At 34.6% G+C, this 15,514-nt stretch overlaps 1 protein-coding gene across 2 annotated transcripts in view; it reads left to right on the forward strand.

Annotated features, from left to right (window-relative positions):
• Positions 1-15,514, forward strand: part of LOC111047221 — a 161,844-nt gene that overhangs the window by 126,489 nt on the left and 19,841 nt on the right. For both annotated transcript variants that reach the window (XR_005572291.1, XM_039436533.1), the window contains exons 13-17: positions 6,774-7,022; positions 7,484-7,659; positions 8,049-8,192; positions 9,056-9,326; positions 12,379-12,588. Coding sequence is in view for 1 of the 2 variants with exons in the window: in XM_039436533.1 (XP_039292467.1) it covers positions 6,774-7,022; positions 7,484-7,659; positions 8,049-8,192; positions 9,056-9,326; positions 12,379-12,588 (1,050 nt within the window). In the remaining variant the exon portion in view is untranslated. The remainder of the gene's footprint in view (positions 1-6,773; positions 7,023-7,483; positions 7,660-8,048; positions 8,193-9,055; positions 9,327-12,378; positions 12,589-15,514) is intronic.

Consider the following 15,514-nt stretch of genomic DNA (forward strand, 5'->3'; position numbering starts at 1 on the left):
TTGTGGGTACTCCACTAAAGTTGGATATTTTGTTGTTTGCCACAAAGTATCTATACAGTATGTCTTCTTATGACACTAAAACAGGGTTCTTGGGCAGTTCGTGAAGATGGAAACAGACCCAAATATTCAGATTCTAGGGTACCTCAGGATATCCGAATCACTTGATTCGCATTTCGGGGTCGCGACTGAGCGACCGATAGAATTTATCATTTTTCCATGATGTCATTCTAGCAGCTGAGCTAAGTATTAAAACTGAATTATAAAATCGATTTTTCCACGACTACTTCATGATAAAGACTTGCAAGTGGTCTCAATCTCTTTGTTACAACCAGCCAAATAAGAATAATGATGAGAAAGCAACGTAAATATTTTTCATAATTGATAAATTCAAGATGGCGGTCATAACTGACAATCTTTTATATCGATTGCTTCTCAGGTATAGTGAGAGATACCGGATCGATTCTACCACCAAAGTGTTCATAACTACCCAAAATATGATGTTAAATGGATTAATTTTTTTTTAATAACTCTTTTCATGATTAATATAGTTTCAAAAACTTAAAACATACATTCTTCGGGAACGAAATTTCGCTTTCCACCCTGTAGATGTATTCACAGTGGACATAACTTACTATTACTGAGACTGTGTTGTGGAATATTCCCAAAGATTCAAAATGACATCCAGTTGAGGGCTGTAAGCTCATTTTCCACGGCTGGAGCGTTATTGGAAAAGAGAGAAAAGTATGGTTTGCAGCCGAAATCACGTTTTTCCCTCCATATTAGGCCTATGCCAATCCTGACAATTAGAAAAAAACCGTGTATCTCAATAATCCGTGAAGGTACAGACTTGAAAATGGTATCAATCTTTTTGTTATCATGTATAGAAAAAATATTTTTGATGGCAATCTTAAAGATATCTATCATCATGAAAAACCAAGATGTCTGCAGGAATTCATGGAATTTTCTATAGATTGCAGAAATCGCTTGTAATTCTATTGATTTTGAGGATATCAGATAAGTTGGAAAATAATAAATAAAACAGCTCCGCCTTTCAAATGAATCTGGTAGTTTCAAAACAATAATATTTCAAAGTTTTATCTCATTTAAACTACGTTTTTTATTTTTATGATATAACTATAAAACTTGGAATCTGAATTTTTTTGGTCTTGATCACTCTTGAGACCCTGTAAATGTCGTAGCAGTGAACAAGCACTAATATTATTTATTTGAAAATTTACCAGGATATATTAGAGGGCACCAGGAATTGAATCCCATTATTGCCCTCATAACACACATTGAGCATACAATTTGAAAATAAAAATATAAATACAAATACAAATACAAATATTTTGAATATAGATCGAAAATACAAGTATATTGGCACAGAGTTGGAGACTATTCCATAAGCTTTGAAATGACGTCCATTTGAAGACTGTAGGTCAATTTTTGATGGCTGGAGCGGCATGAAAAGAAGAGAGAATAGTACAGCTTGCGGCGAAAAATCATGCATTTTCCACAAAACGCCGAACCTAATAAGTAAAAAACCATGTATCTCATGACTCCTTGGAATAACAGACTAGAATATAGTATCAATTTACTTTTAAATACTTGTAGAAAAAGAATATCTATGAGCGAGATCGCAAAAGTATTAGTCATCATTAAAAAACAAGATGGCGGCAGAACTTTATAGACTATTACAATAAAAAACAGATTTACTCATTCAATTCTATAGTCGATTCCATTCTGAATAATCCTGTGGGAAAAGTTCCGATATCCTCAACATTTTCCAAAATCTATAAATTACGGCAGCCATTTTGTTTTTTCCTGATGACAGATATTTTTGAAATTAACATCATGGATATTCTCTTCCTGCACATGATAACCAAGGGATTGAGACCATTTGCAAGTCTTTATCGTGAAGTACTCGTGAAAAAATCGATTTCATAATTCAGTTTTAATGATAGTTACTTGGCTCAGTGGCTAGAATGACATCATGAAATAATTATAACTCCAGAACAAAAGATGATAAAAACTAGAAATGAACGGGAATATAAGATAAATTTCATTTCAAATAGTCTAGCATTTCAACAGCGGAAGAAGGAGAAGTAGGTGAAGAAGTGAAGAAGAAAAAGAAGAGGAAGAAGAGGTAGAAGATGGAGAAGAAGAAGAAGATGGAGAAGAGGAAGAAGATGTTGAAGAAAAAAAAGATGATGATGAAGATGGAAAGTAGAGAAAATCGAAGTAGAAGAATAGAGAGGAGAAGAAAAAATAAAACATAGTTAATGATGATACTGTTCTGTCGTCATATTAATTTCGAACGAAGGAAACCCGTGAATATTATCAGTGTTCAATTGATATTTGTATTTCAACCCAGACCTTTGCTCATGTGGCTCCGAAAAGGAGCGTATTTTATTGGAAAAGGTCTCTCGCTGATCTTTTTTTTAATATTTTTGAAGGCGGGAGCATGTTGCAACACATATTATAAAGTCCCCTGAAAGTGAAAGTTTGAAAACAGAGTGCATCAAAGTCTGGCACAATAGAGAGTATATCTCTTATTTTTGAGACATGTTTTCAAAGCTTGAATCAGATTATCACAAAATTCTCTTCCCACTATCAAAATCATTTTTTGTAGAATTCACAGTAACTATAAATTACCCACAGTATGATCATTAGAACTTCCTTTTTCCCGCCGCCACCATGAAGATTCAAATATTTGAATTTCACAATGGAGCTTATAGGGAATTATCAGAAAATCGCTTGCCTTTATTTATTAAAGCATATTATTTTTTCTGATTATTAACTTCGATATAATTCCGTTCATGTTTTTCTATAAATCCAGTATAGTTTTGGAACTTGAAATAGTAAATCTTAGATAATAGAGAGTAAAAATGAAAAGTAGGTAATGTAACCTGAAAGCTGAATCTACAAAAATTTACCGAAAAAAACTATTGAAAAGTGTCATGATATTGTAATTAATCTTGTTCCATTAACAAAAATTGATCAATGTTCTCATACCTATTTATAGAAATATATTGAAATTCTCATCACAATAGATTCCATAACATTTGAATAGTTTGTTTTATTAGTTTGACAGCCAATAATTCTGACGAGAATATTGTAAAGCACAATATTGGATATAAACTGTAAAAAAGCCAATTCTTCAAGCTATAGTACTTCTTGATGAATTTAATAAACATGTAAGCAATTAAAAAGGGGAACACATAGCTCATGACCAAGTCTTCACCACTGCTTGTGGTGATGCAACTCGAAATTCATATATCAATAGCTATTGACTAATTTAACATGTTATGGTTAGGGTACTCAGTACTAAAGAGAATCAATCAGAGAAGTCAAGGCGTCTTTGATCAGCACTTTATCACGGTTGAATATTTCATAAAATGTTATATTCAATTGAGCTATAAAAGATATTTTGGAATTGGATTATGTGATTCTCGATCCAATAAATTGGATGAAGATTTATTATAAAAATGGGATTTTTTCTTTTTGCATATTTATATAGATCACTGGTTCCCCACAAGTTGTCCGCAGAAGCTCTGGAAGTGGTTTGTGAGGAGTCCAAGGAAAGGAAAAATGATGTTTCAAGTTTTATTAGTGTTTTATAATCATCTTTATTATCTATATTAAGTGTAATCAATTCATCTTTGAAAATGATATACCAAATTCATCGTAAGTTCAAAATATGTTTTCAATCGGTAAAATAAGTGATAAGTTCCAAATTTCCATTCCTATAAGATAGGACTTGAAAGTTTGTTTGGAATCCTAATGGCGGATTTGTACCATGTGTCCGAGCTAACCAATTAGAAGCGTGACAGTCAATTGCCATATTGTGGGTAATATTACAGTAATACATACTATAAAATGCATTTTCAAAAAATATCGGCAATTTTGTGAATCGAATCGACATTTCCAGTATATTCATCAAATATTTAACTCTTTTCTCTGACATTCATGAAGAAACACAAAATGTCACAGTAGGGATTGGGATGGTAGAGAAGTGATGGGGGTGTAACCGACTTCAATTATCATTGGCTTTTCTTTCCATTGGGTCAATCTCTCTTTGTAAATTACGAATAACGAAATGATGAAGCTTATTAAAACAAAAAAAACGTTCAATAATATGTCTCATATCTGTTCTCATCACCGATGTATTTGACACCATTCAATGATGTATAAACAAATAGTCGGCGTGTATTATCAAGTAAATTCTTGAAATGAGGGTTGACTTTTCTCCTCCTTCGACATCCATTTGAAGTATTGCCAGCAGCCACCCAAGGATAGATGTTATAGCTATATATGGTATGCTATGGCTTGGCAGCCACCCGCATTAGTAGCACAGCAATATAAATTCTGGATCTTTCTTCTAAGACACTGACTACAGTTTGCTGTAAGTTGTAGAAGTACACGAGTTTACTGACTAAATAGCCGGATCACTCACTTTGAATTAATTTCTATATCAACATCTCATTGCTGTGGCTTTTATATTGCTTGCATCTATAATAATTGGTAATGGGCAGTTCAAAGTATGTAAGAATAATTATCATCCTTCCCAGTAGGATTTGCATGTAGAATTTCCCCTTCAAATTATTATAATTAAGGGTTATTTAATTTTAATTCTAACTGGAGACCCCCTGGATTGAAGAACTATAATTATTGATGAACGGTTGTATTGATCTCTGAGATCCTCAACTTGTAATTATACAGAGTTTGTGAGAACTATTATGGTAACAGCTAAATATATCTTTTACAGGTATGATATTACAGTAGTAGGTTCCATGGGAAACCTATTCCAATTTATTGAAAAAAATCTGGTGTGGGGCACTCACACAACTTTCCTTGCCGTTATGAAAATTGATTAACTGACGCTAGTGCTCCCGCGCATCACAAGTCTACTTTTCTAAGATCTGAGCCAGCTGGTGAAAGGACAATAGCGCTGCAGACACACGAAGTCTACTATCTCTCCATAATGAATGATTTAATAGAATCAACAGTTGCCAACAGTTTGTAATTGAATAATCTTATTTTCTCGAGTTTCGAGCTTATTTTCAATTTTAGATGAAAATGCTACTGAACATTAATTGTAGAGATTTTTATGATCAATCTTTTCCACTTGAAATGTTTTGTTTAAATTGTATCTGAAGCCTGATAATTGCGAATCTAAAATCAAACTTTGCATAGATGGTGCAGTGCTCCTGAAATTTTTAAAGATACTCGTGGCAGTTGATAGAGCTTATCAATGACTTTTCTAGGTATGAATTTGATCAAAATCGTTAGAGCCGTTTTCGAGAAAATCGCAAAGAACCCTGTTTTTGACAACATTTTTGCCATTTTAGCCGCCATATTGAATTGCATTTGATTGAAAATGTTCGTGTCGGATCCTTATAGTGTAAGGACCTCAAGTTCCAAATTTCAAGTCATTCCGTAAATTGGGAGATGAGATATCATGTACACAGACGCACATACACTCAAAAAAAAACACACACACACACACACACACACACACACACACACACACACACACACACACACACACACACACACGCACATACAGACCAATACCCAAAAACCACTTATTTGGACTCAGGGGACCTTGAAACGTATAGAAAAATACCTCAAACAGTTTCAATGATCTCAACATTCGAAGGTACTAATAAATGATCCAAGAATGGAATGAATGAGTACGGTACCTATACATTGAATAGCCTAATCAAGTGCTATAGTGAATACTAGAAGCTTCTACTCACATTTTAACACTGAAAAAAATTTTCTCAGCAACTCCTATCACAAGGAGTATTAATTACGTGTATGTTACAGACAGGCAGACAGACGTAAACGGGAGTGAGTTAATATAGAACTTATAAATAATTAATTAATGTTGTGTATTAATCAGCTGAAATCATGTGTCGGCGCATAAAGTCTCTGTCTAACAGTCTGTGTGACAAGTTGCTAATAATAGCACTAATAATAGCTTCAGCTTCCTTAAATGAAAAATTACAGAAATAGCATGCAGATAATTCCAGCTGACAGATAAATGATAAATCAAAACAATTTTTTTTCTTATGCACTTTCAATGCTATTTGTATATCCTGAAAAAGGAGTGAGTCAATTTTGTTGTCCAACGACGAACTTGACCTGTAAAAATGTTCGAATAGTTTCGTGTTCAAAATTTGAAGCTGATTCTCTCTTAAGCTCTTGTCGAACATACAAACAGACAGAAAATGACTTTGGGCTCTAGTAAGTCATAAGTGAGAACTTCGCTAACGCTCGTTCTATTAATTGAAGTGACACATTCAACTGGTAGAAAATATTATCAGTTATAGACATTTTTCAAATAATATTGATGAATACTCATTATTGAGTTCATTACTGAAGACTTGCAACAGTAATAAATATTCAAAATTGTATTATCTCATCTCTCTCCGAGTCCATCACTTATCTATTTATCTTTGTCTATTGTCTTCTGCTTTTCGACAATGGAAAGGTGTGAAGATTAGTAGCGGTTGAGTTCTCCTGATATCATTCAAGTGTTCGAGACAATCAGTTATCAGTTATTATGTTTCATTCCGTGGATATTTAGAATATTCAATTTTGAGTATTTGAGTTCCAGAAATAGTGTTGGATTTGACATAAAATAGGGAGCTTAAACTCATATAAAATCTAATCTGTGACTGAATAAACTTAATACAGTCGATAGAACTCTAAAATCTAGTCGTTCCACTGATTCTTTGTTCAGAGCTTCTATTTTATCTTTACAGTTCAAAAAGTCGACTCTCGGTTATGGCAGTACAACGGGTGCATACACCATGTCAAAAATTTATGAACTGCTGAGAGATCGATCACGATTATACCCTGGCGAGGGAGAAACGTTTCTCACACTCATGCAAGACGTTGCCTGGTACCTGAACTTTACGATGGCTTGGAAAGATCTCTTGCAGTCAACTCCAGCTTTCTACAACACTATCAACGTTATACTCCAGCATTCCAACTCTATCATCAACAGCCAGGTGTGATTCTCAATGAAACGTTACATATTCACATATAGTTTTTTCTGAAGATTTTTATAGAGATGAAAATATTTCTTGTAAGTAATACAAAATTCATTGGTGAATTAAAAAATCACGCTCAATAGGAAACTGTTATTTAAAAAATATACGTATTAAATAATGCTTTGATAGAACTTTTGATAATCCATGTTCGAAGTGACACTTCAATCCTACTGATGATAGAAAATTATATGTTGCTATCACTATAATACGTTCATGATGTTGACTCATTCTTGCTTCTAGAACTTGAAGTTGTGTGACACGTCGTAAAAAAAATTTGATGTACTTGAGATAATTTTCAATCGTGATAAAGAGTAAAATATACTGAACTATAATGAAGTTCGATAAATAATCTTTCCAATTATTAGGTTATATTGTGAGGAACTACTGCCTCCAACTCCATTGCCTCTCTACTTTTTCAGAAGCTGATTGATCTCCAAAACCTTGTGAATCACTGGACAATTACCTGGGCTAAACATTCCAGAATAAATCGAGCTTCAGTACAGAGCTTTGATTCTCTAATGATCCATACTTACTGCTTCAACTCTTCTTCAAACAAGCTGGAGTACACTTTCGATGTTTCGGGGAATATTCGAGGGTAATGAGAATATATTTCATTGTCCCATTCAATAGCAAATAATACATAGAAGTAGTAGTAGTTTTATCAATTCAAGAACTATCCTGTAACAATCTTCTTCCTCAATTGTTTCTTTATAACACATATGCGATAACCATACCCTCATCATGCTAATACAATAAAATTGTGTGATATGAACTGCATGAAAGTGAGTGAATGCTTTCGAATGCATTCAATTACAGTGCATGAAATAACGTTTTTAGAAACACATTGTTTGTAAGGGTAAGAAAGGAGAAACCATTAATGGGGGTTTTTTAACATGAGAAAACAATTAAAAGTTGTTTTTGGGCTTTTTGTTGTTGGGCTAAGTTGAAAATGGGTTTATGGTATTAGATTCCATGTACTTTCAGTTATCAATCATGGTCAAGAACAGCCGTGAACATCCTGGTATCAAGGGAGAGTCTACTGGTTCATGGAAGTACCTACAGCATTGCGATAATCATCTACAAGGACCTAATGAAATATTTACCGGAGCGGCAGATTTACAAGATGGAGTGAGTATCGATCTAGATTCCATGATTACTTCAATTACATATATATAGTGAGGTCCACGTCATACTGGCAGTGTTGGATTAGCAATGGTATTACTATTCTTGTCTATCATTCAACAAAGAGGATAGCGCTACCTCTTTTTAGCATTGCTCTGTTGCCAGACCGTCTTTTAACAATGTAGGATGAATAATTAATTAACAAAATATTTCATCTTGATTATGAAAATTCATTATGGAATTATTGAAGAATATTATTTCCTGCTTGATAAAATATAATTGATTATTTTAAACGAGAATGGAGTTAATATTACATCAATGAACCTGTATCAGCTACAGTCTGTAGAAGGCATTGACAAGACAGAGGATCGGCAACGTTATTTCCATACCTTTCTCCACTGCCATTATAACGTGAATCACACTATAGCTTCTATATTCTTCAAATATATGTATACAATTAGGGTGAAAACAGGCATTCACTCGAGACTGCTTCAAAATCTAATTTTAAATAGGCAATCTAGAAGTTATGGCAAAGTTGATTATTTGATCAAGGATCGTCACTTGAAGTAGACAGACCCTCATAACCAAATTGCTTGTACGTAACTATTGTTAAATGCTTTTTAATTCATGATTTTTCATGAAAATTACAATTAGAGAAGTTACATGAAAATACATGGAGCATCCAATTTGATTGATGTGTGTCATTTGCACTATAATATCATAGTTTTTATAGTTGGGGTAGATATCCATTTTAAACTACATCAAGTCGGTTTTATCCAAAAGTTCAAAGTTTTGCTTCTGGCCTGGAGGAGACACCGCCTCATGACCTATATGTTACAAATAATGAAAGATATAGTTTGTTGGTGCAGTGATGGCTCGGAGTGGGAGGTGGAGCAGACGAGTGGCAACGTGGTGTCCCTGGTGGGCAGTTCACCATCGCTGCAGGTCATGGTTGACATTCGCATGGCCACCGCACTCCGCCAGGGGTGGAACATGAGCTGTGGCGCCATGACAGCGCCCAGTGCCAGGTGGATGCTCGAGAAGTGCACCGTCACCATCGACATTGAGGCCAGTGTCACCAGGTGCACTTGTCCCATGCTGGCTACTATCACCGCATTGCTCACCAAAACTGCTTTACAGGTATAGTGAGTGACACACTTCTCACTTTTCACACATGGACAAACTCTCAACTACATAAACTATAACTATTCACATATATCATATTATCAACATATCAACTATTAACATTTATTTTGTTTCCAAGAGAACTTGGTGACAAGAGTTTTCATTTTTTGAAAATAGGCCTATTATACCGAACCATCTCCTTGATTTCCTCCCGTTATTTGTGTCTTCCATTGAGTGCAGTTTATGTTTATCTGTTTTTGTTGATTATGCCTTGTTTGTCATGTGTAGGTTCAAGAAGCAGATAAATTCATCGGTATTCATTTTGAAGAGAGTTTTATTTGTATTCTGAAGCTATTCCATTCCTATTTCGTCTGTTCCGTATTTCTCATTGGGATATTATCCTATTCTTCATCATTATCTTTCCTATTGGAGTAAAAATAGTAAAAGTGTACATTTGAAGTAGTCTATTGTGCTCACTATAACCTTAGTGTCCGGTTTCCCAATATTTGCCATTAGGGAACTTTGGACTATATACGGCAAAGTGGAGCTACCTTTGGGCACGGAATAAATATAACATAGTAGTGCTTCTCTACTCTGTGCTTTGGGTCTCCCAACCATTGAAAGCCATATACACTTATAATAATAATAATAATAATAATAATAATTGGAATGAGCACTGCTTGAATTCCATGATATTTTGCTGAAATACAAATAGTAGTATTTGTTGGAATGGAATTCATCATGTGGTTTAGTGTTTGAATTCACTAAGATTAATTGAATATTCAACTCTGATTGAAGCTAGTCATCTATATAATCTATTTCATGATTGAATCTATCTAGTCATCTATATAATCTATCTCCTACTTTGATACTGAGTAGAAATTGGATTTTCATGATCAATGAATTTAGAGCATTGTTCTAATAGTGAATTTTTGAGACTAGTAGTTCAGTGATTGAAGATTGTTTGGTTTGTGGTTTGTTTGGTTTCTGTAATTGATCAAAATCTTATCAATTTAGGTTCTCTATTGTAATAATTATAATATCTTTTTTATCTCTTTTCTGTATAGGGCTACTTGTAATAAAACTAGAAAGAAAAATAAAAATCTCAGTACCCTTTTCGAATTATTCAATCACAACATTTGAAACATGTTGTAATTGAATAATTCAAAAAGGGTACTGAGATTTTCATTTTTTAATATAATATCTTCTTTATAAATGTCAATTGAATTGATAATCTTTGGTTCAAAACTGGCTCACATATTTATGTATACGGGGAATAGAATGAACTGAGTTACTCGATTAATTTCTAAGTATCAATAAATCTGTGGTTTCTGACAATTTCTTAGTCTCTTTCATTCAATATGAACTGGATTACTTCCTCAATTTGTATTTGCGTTTGTGATCGTTATTGAGAAGCAACAATTCTATCATCTTAATAGGAAGGGAAACTCATCTTCCAACAAAAACTTCAAGTATTGTGATTTGTGACAGGAATTTTTTTCAAATAATAACTCATTGGATCATTTATAAGGCCTTCTGGGTTTGGATGACCAATCTCTGAGCAAGTCTTTTTCTAACAGCAAGTTGATTCAAATCTTATTAGTTCAACATCATTTATTAATCCCACACATTCTTGTAAGTTTCCATAATATTTCATCTTCCTCCACTTTGCACTTGTCTCTTTCTCTAGGAACTTGTCTGGATCCGACTTTGACAAGATCCAGATTAAAGCTGCCAGTACTCGAGTACTCGAGTACCATAAAGTAATTTCGAACAGTATTCCACTCACGGGAGAGCTCAGATACTCGTCCAATCTTTTCCGCGAACTAAAACTATCCTGAACCATAGAGATGTGTTCACCTCTACTGATTGGAGAACTTCAACTAGCTGCTAGAAACTTCTCCCCCGACGTAAGATTAAAAACAACGCTGTGGTTCGAGGGGCGGTGGGGGTGGTGGGGGTGGCAACTACTGGAGTCAAGTTGTAGCTACCAACTCATCAGATGTGGTTCACCACCTTCTTCACTTTGTAGGCACACCGAGAGCACTCCGTCTCCTCACTGACAGATGATGGTTTGATAGTCTACCAACAGAGATAACTCAGTTCTCTTGAAATTATAACTGTCAAACGTCTACAATACGTTTTATTCAGAATCTGACAAGAAATTTCTGATTAATTGAGTGGAACTGCGTGTTTCTATATGAATGAGCTACAAGGATGAACTAGGAATAATTCACACTAGTAAAATCCATGAATTATTGAAAGTTATGACCATTTGTGGTTTGAGAACAATAATAGATTTGTTCAAATTGTTTCGAGAAAGTCACTTCATTGTTCAATAATTTTCTAAAGTCGTTTCTTCTCAATGGAGTTGAATGGAAGTATATTATTTTTGCCAATATTTTGCTCAAACCGAGGATTTTCACGCTAATATTACGAATATTGTGCTATTTGAAAAGGTCGAATTGGAATAAACTCATCTAGAACTGGGCAATATCGGTTACAAGCTGACAATCTATCAAATAGCTCGTGATATTTTTCATACATTCTCATCTCCATAGAATAATCCAGTCTATTACTGAGTTTTAATGTGGCTAAGTATATTTTATCGAAACACCTATCATCTCCCTCATGAAAATCTTCTTTTTAAAATGAATAACATACATGATTGATTGTTTCCAAACACCTTAATCTTCCAAAAAAGTATACATTGTTTTCGTGAATGATTGTTGGTTTTCAAAATACTTCCTCCATTCACTTAGAGTGGTACACCTTTCTATTAAAAATGATGGTCTTCAGATGACTAGAAATTACTCATTCAGAAATGATATTGAAGCATTTTAAAAGAAATAAAATGAAAATAGTACCTCTTTCTTAGAAAATATTTTCTACTCATTAATGATAAAAACAGTCAACTTTTTAAATTATGTAAATGAACTATTAAAAGTTAATTAAAACACCATGGATTCATGGTAATATTTCCTTTCTATTCCTAGAAGAAATAGAAGCACTTGTTATTCATAATAATTATTCGAAGCATTCTATTACACTAATATGAATGTTGCAGAATGGAAAGAAGTCGACTGCAAAGAGTGACGTTGTGCTGATATTGGGCTGCCTGTGCTGTATCTTGCAGTGCGTGCTCTCAACAGCCCTTCTACTCATGCGTTGGTACAATAATCCCAGCTGCCTTATCTTCCTCAAACTGCAATGCTGTATTTCCGTGACCGCCATCGCCATGGTTTTCTTCTCAGCAGCTAGATCAGACATCAAAGAGGTGAGTGTAATGAACTCTATTCAATTTATTCGTTTTGCAATATGTCTATTTCACTTGATTGGTAGTCTATTTAGTCCAGGCAATGAATGCTTAAAAAAGGGTATAGAGGGAAATGTTTGGAACAAAATTTTTGATCCCGCAGTTCTGTTTAGGGTAGTAGGGAGGTAAAGATATCAAAAGTTCCCACCCCTAACCACTGTGCTAAGGGGGTGGGGGTGGTTTAAAGGTACCATTTCTTGGTTTCTCGCATAAAACTGAAAAACTATGTATCCTAAGGATTTTACTGTTATATAACAAATTGAAGCTTACATAATTTCCTACAATATATTCACCTCACAACTTTTTCCATATCCCCTCTAGTTTTCGAAATATCCGCTCTTGAAGGTGAGACATTTTTGAAAAAAACAAGTTTGCCACAAATGTTTTTTCTATTTTTGCTCGTATAACTTTTCAAAACTCGACGGAAAAAATCCATGCTGATTATGAGCTTATAGAGCATTCAATTCTTTTCAATTTGATGTATGAATCTACACATTCACGAATTTTCCTACACCTTTTGCAGCAGCTTTAGTGTTGAGTGTGAAATCTCCATTTTTGCAACAATAGACCAATTGACAAAGGTATTTGGAGGGAATGTTTTAAACAAAATTTTTGACTTTGCAGCTTTGTTCAGACTAGTTAGGAGGAGAACATATCAAAAGTTCCCATCCCTAACTCATGTTCTAAGGGGATGAGGGTGGTTTAAAAGTTGCATTTTTCAGCGTTCTGCTTCGACGCACATATCTTGGGAACAATGAGTTCAATCGACATAACTAACTACTCAAAAATAAAGCTTGATAAATTCTCTCTACACGTTTTGTTTTCTGGAATTTTGTGATATTCTCAAAAGTTCCCGAGATATTTGCTCTTGAAGGTGTGAGATTGTTAAAACAGCATGTTTTATCCAATGTTTTGCCCTTTCAGGGCTCATAACTCTCCAACAATACATCATAAAAACTAATGCTTATCGTAGGTTTGTAGAGCACTGAATTCTCTTTGAAATGATGTATCATTTTATCATTCCAAGTTTTCATTTAAAACTAATTGGAATCACATGCATGGTATAAACATAAACATGAATATAGACATAAATGATAAATAGTTTATTATCGTAAACATGAACATAGAAAACTTCAAACGTTATTTTTGTTTATCATGGACATTATTTCGTATTCTCCTAATAAGATTTTTTGAAGCTTATGTTTTCAATAAAATGTAATAAAATCTTGAAAACTCTTATTTTCTTTTTCCCACTTATTTTTCTTCTTCTTCCTCTTCTTCTTCCTCTTCTTCTTCTTCTTCTTCTTCTTCTTCTTCAACTTCATCATCTTCCTCTTCTTCTTTCTCTTCTAGCCCTTCTTCTCCGACTTCTCCTTCTTATCCTCTTTTTCCTTCTCCTTCGTCTTCTTCTCCTCTTCCTTCTTTTTCTTCTTCCATTTCCTCTTTTGTCTCTCTTTCCTCTCTCTCTCTTCCTCTTCATCCCATCTCCCACTCTGAATCTCCTTCTTTTGGTTCCTATCCGTTCCGGATGTTGGCAACCATTCTGGCTATGATGACCTTGTTGACTGCCGCCCTGAACAGCTGTGCTGTGCTCATTCCATACCATGTCCTCAGGTTCCTAAGCCACGATATTTTTATCTTTCCAGGATCTCTTTTACTCTCTACCTTGCCCTGCGATACAAGTTGGAGTAGCTCGTATCTGCTTCCATTTCTCTCATTATATGTCCGAGATATTGGAACTTCCTTGCTTTTACGGTATTGAGAATTTCTGTTCATTTTCCCATTCTTCTTAAAATCTCTTCATTAGAGACATGGTCCACCCATGACACCCTCAGCATCCTCCGGTAGAGCCACAATTCGAATACCTCTAGTTTGTGCTCAGTTGCAGCTGTCAATGTCCATGACTCTACACCATATAGAAGAATGGAGAAAACATAACACCGAAGATATCTCATTCTCGAACTAACTGTCGAATCGTAACTCTTGAACATGGTTCTCATTTTTAAAAACACAGCTCTGGCCTTTTCGATGTAGATCTTGATTTCTTGTGAGTGATCCCACTGGTCGATCAGAGTGGCACCCAGGTAAATGTATTTATCAACTTGTTCAACCGGCTTTCCTTTAATTGTAAGATGACATCTGGGGACAATTTTCTTGCTGATGACCATCAGCTTTGTCTTATCTGTATTGATATTCAACCCATGTCTCCCACTACTTTCTGTCACTCTGTCCATCAGCATCTGTAAATCATCTAAACTCTCTGCAAAAATGACTGTGTCATCAGCATATCTAATGTTGTTGAGTATCTGTCCATTCACAGGAATGCCTACTTCTACATCCTCCAAGGATTCTTTGAAGATGTACTCAGAATAAATATTGAATAACAATGGAGAAAGCACACATCCCTGTCTCACTGAATTTTTATACCTCCTACACCGTTATCCTCCAAAGTGACTGATGCTGATTGTTTCCAGTACAAGTTTGTTATTATTCCGAGATCTTTATCATCTATTTCAGTCATTTTCAATATCTCAACCATTCTCTCATGTTAAACCCTGTCAAATGCCTTCTGATAATCCACAAAGCATGCATATATATCCTTGTTATACATCTCTGCATCTATGGAACAGCACCTGGATACTGAATAAGGCCTCTCTTGTTTCAACAGAATTCCTGAACCCAAATTGTGTAGCTGACAATTGCTCTTCACAAAGCTTGTAAATTCTTTCATGTACTATTTTCAAGAATATCTTCAAGAGATGGCTTATTAGGCTGATTGTTCTATACTGATCACATTTTATAGGTTCCGCCTTCTTTGGCAATAGAATAAACCCTGACTCCAGTCACTTCTCTGGAATGCTCCCATTGTCATATATACGGTTGAACA

The sequence above is a fragment of the Nilaparvata lugens genome, chromosome 10, assembly GCF_014356525.2.
Source record: "Nilaparvata lugens isolate BPH chromosome 10, ASM1435652v1, whole genome shotgun sequence".
Classification (NCBI taxonomy): Eukaryota; Metazoa; Arthropoda; class Insecta; order Hemiptera; family Delphacidae; genus Nilaparvata; species Nilaparvata lugens.